General features: G+C 38.9%; 1 protein-coding gene across 1 annotated transcript; it reads left to right on the forward strand.

Moving 5' to 3' along the window:
* The first annotated feature begins 473 nt into the window (after positions 1–473).
* LOC102659669 (uncharacterized) lies at positions 474–2,665 on the forward strand. Its single transcript, XM_041011044.1, has 2 exons — positions 474–1,521; positions 1,604–2,665. The coding sequence occupies exons 1-2, from the start codon at positions 1,111–1,113 to the stop codon at positions 2,282–2,284; spliced, it is 1,092 nt and encodes a 363-aa protein (XP_040866978.1). The 5' UTR covers positions 474–1,110; the 3' UTR covers positions 2,285–2,665.
* The last annotated feature ends 415 nt before the right edge of the window (positions 2,666–3,080 follow it).

Here is a 3,080-nt window from a genome sequence, read left to right on the forward strand (position 1 = left end):
GTATTATATTTTATTTTGCAGCAGCAATGACATCTTCATCATCATCTTCTTCACACATTAACATTAAATCTGGCCCCATCGATACTGATGTATTATGGATGCAACCTAAGCATGTTTCAGAACATGTTTGGAATGGGGAAGAAGAAAGGAAATTGCATATCAGACGAGCTGTCCCCACGTATCAAGGGGAAGAACAAATTCCAGAACAAATTTTTCCTTTTCTTCAACAATCTGGTTTCGGGTGGATTATCAAGATGGGTTTCTTAAAAATAAATGCCTCACTAATTAGTGCTCTCATAGAAAGATGGAGGCCGGAAACACATACGTTTCACATGAGATGCGGAGAGTGTACTATCACTCTACAAGACGTCTCTGTGTTGTTAGGTATAAGTGTGGATGGTTTACCATTAATCGGTCCAACAAATCTTGATTGGGCTGATTTATGTGAGGAATTATTGGGAGTCGGACCACAAGAAGGTGAAATTAAAGGTAGTGTAGTTAAATTAAGTTGGCTGGCTCATCATTTTGATCAAATTAATAATGACAACGACGAAGAACAAGTACGAAGGTTTGCCCGTGCATGGATACTGAGATTTATTGGAGGTGTCTTGTTCGTTGACAAAACCAGTAACAGAGTTTCGGTAAGGTACCTTCAATTTTTACGTGACTTTGAAGAATGTGGCAGATATGCATGGGGAGCTGCCGTACTTAGTTTTCTATACAGAGAGATGTGCAGTGCCACCGATTATAAAACTAAATCAATCGGAGGTATGTGCATCTTACTACAATTGTGGGCATGGGAACGATGTCCCACCTTGGCTCCAAAGAGGACTCCTTCCCACATAGAAAATACACCACTAGGGCACATGTCAGTCATTTTTAACAGCATCTTTCATTTTAATAGAATAAATGATTTTAGGGTATATTAAATTTTATTCTTTGTAGGTGGCTGCGACGTGGAAACCAACATATCAGCAATGATGATGTGAAAGTTTTTCGTCGCAAGTTCGATATTATGAAACGTCATGAGGTAAGAACCATGCTATTGTATTTGTAAAATAAAAAATTATATGTCTTATTTTACTACAATGTTCACAACTATGTTGTTATATGCAGTTTGTGTGGGAGCCTTACCCATCAACCGTTATGTCATTGTTGCCTCCCGTTTGTTTAGTCGGAAGTCTCGCGTGGTACGCGGTGGTGCCACTAATTTGTTTCCAAGTTATTGAGTGGCACCAACCGGACAGAGTCTTGAGACAATTTGGGATGCAACAACCAGTTCCAGAGTCTCCTTCACAACCCCTAAACATTCATGGCATAACATTAAAGGGGAAATATGACGAAAATTGGGGGCAATTGTTCGCCCCAATGATTCAGCAGTGGAATAATCGCCATGCATTTAGGGTCGACGCTTATCCCCGACAAGAAGGCCTATTGAGTTTTAACTCGGACTACATGGTCTGGTATAGGCGAAAGACAAAGATGTTTGTTGACCCAGAAAATGCAAAGACGGCTACATTGGTATTTTTTACTTTTTTTTCAAATTTTAACTTGAACTTTTATTTAATGATGGCCATTAATTTTGTTACCGTTACAAATGCAGGGTGAAGTTGCGGAGGCATTACAATACATGGTGTCTCCTCAAGGGAGGAAAACATGCACATTTGATGATCTCGTGCCTTATGTGGAAAAAATTACAATTTTATCCGAAGAGCAAGAGAAAGTCACTGAGCCAGTGTCACATGGTCCCGCATCAGAGCGTCAATTTCCCGCACAACAGTTTCACATGCTTCAGTCAAGTATTGAAACTCAGGGGATAGACAGAAGAAGGGACACTGTTGAAGTGGAAGAATATTCCCAACAAATGGCGGAGCGTGGCCATGGAATGTATTACACGCCACAAACATTTGCTGAGTATCCGACACAGATGTATCAGTATCCTTTTCAGGGTCATGACACTGATACTTCTGCAACCCAGCAACCGTTCGGTGGTTTTGCGGAAACACAAGCTCAATTTTCATGGCCCACAATGACCCCTTCACAGCAATATCATGGGCCAATTCCAACACCTAATGCCCCGTTAGGAACACAATGGAATGTACCGGGACAAATACCTAATACGGGTGACTTATTCGGTGTTGATTTGCGTAACGCATTTTCTGCGGAGGCTAACGAAGAAGAAGCGGGGAGGCATTGGGGCAGAAGAAATCCTGATCGCCAAGCACGAAGATGGGATCGACCATGTGGCACATCCTCACGGCATCACGGACACCAAAATGAATGATTTGCATGTCTCCGTTGATTAAGGCTTTGTTGTATATTTGTAATTTGACATTCATGGCGTAATGTATGATATTCAGTTTATTAAGGCTTACTTATGGATAGAATTTATGTCGCGTATCAAACTATAATAATCAATGAACCCTAAACCAAATAACAAAGGTAGCCAAAGGGAAAAAACTAATGTTTCTAAGTAACGATGAACTTCAATGTGAACTAAACCCTAACCCATAAAACATAAAAAGTATCCCATAACCCTTAAATATGAAACACTAACCCTAACCTATAAAATATAAGCACTTAGCCCTCAATTGTTCCGAACTAAACCCTAATCCTAAAATAAAAACCTAACCCTAACCCCTAAAAATTAGCCCTAACCCAAAAATGTTCAGCACTAAACCCTAACCCAAAAATAAAAATAACCTAAACCTCACCCATAAAAATTAGTCATAAACCCTGAAATTTTCATAACTAAACCCTAACCCTAAAATAAAATAACTAAGCCTAACCCTATAAAATAAAAACTAAACCCTAACACTAAAATAAAAACCTAACCCTAACCCCCTTAACATTAGTCATAACCCTAAAATGTTCATAACTAAACCCTAACACTAAAATAAAAAACCTAACCCTAGCCCCATAAACATTAGTCATAACCCTAAAATGTTCAGAACTAAACCCTAACCCTAAAATAAAAAACCTAACCCTAACCCCTAAAAATTAGTTCTAGCTCTAAAATTTTCATAACTAAACTCTAACCCTAAAATAAAAAAAACTAAGCCTAACCCTATAAAATAAGA

This window comes from Glycine max, chromosome 17 (assembly GCF_000004515.6).
Source record: "Glycine max cultivar Williams 82 chromosome 17, Glycine_max_v4.0, whole genome shotgun sequence".
In the NCBI taxonomy this organism is placed as follows: Eukaryota; Viridiplantae; Streptophyta; class Magnoliopsida; order Fabales; family Fabaceae; genus Glycine; species Glycine max.

What these genes read in the sequence shown, in the direction of transcription:
- LOC102659669 (XM_041011044.1), top strand. Translation starts at nt 1,111, where the DNA reads ATGCAGTTTGTGTGGGAGCCTTACCCATCAACCGTTATGTCATTGTTG. An exon ending in ATGCAAAGACGGCTACATTG is followed by an intron (nt 1,522 to 1,603) that starts GTATTTTTTACT and finishes TTACAAATGCAG; the next exon opens with GGTGAAGTTGCGGAGGCATT.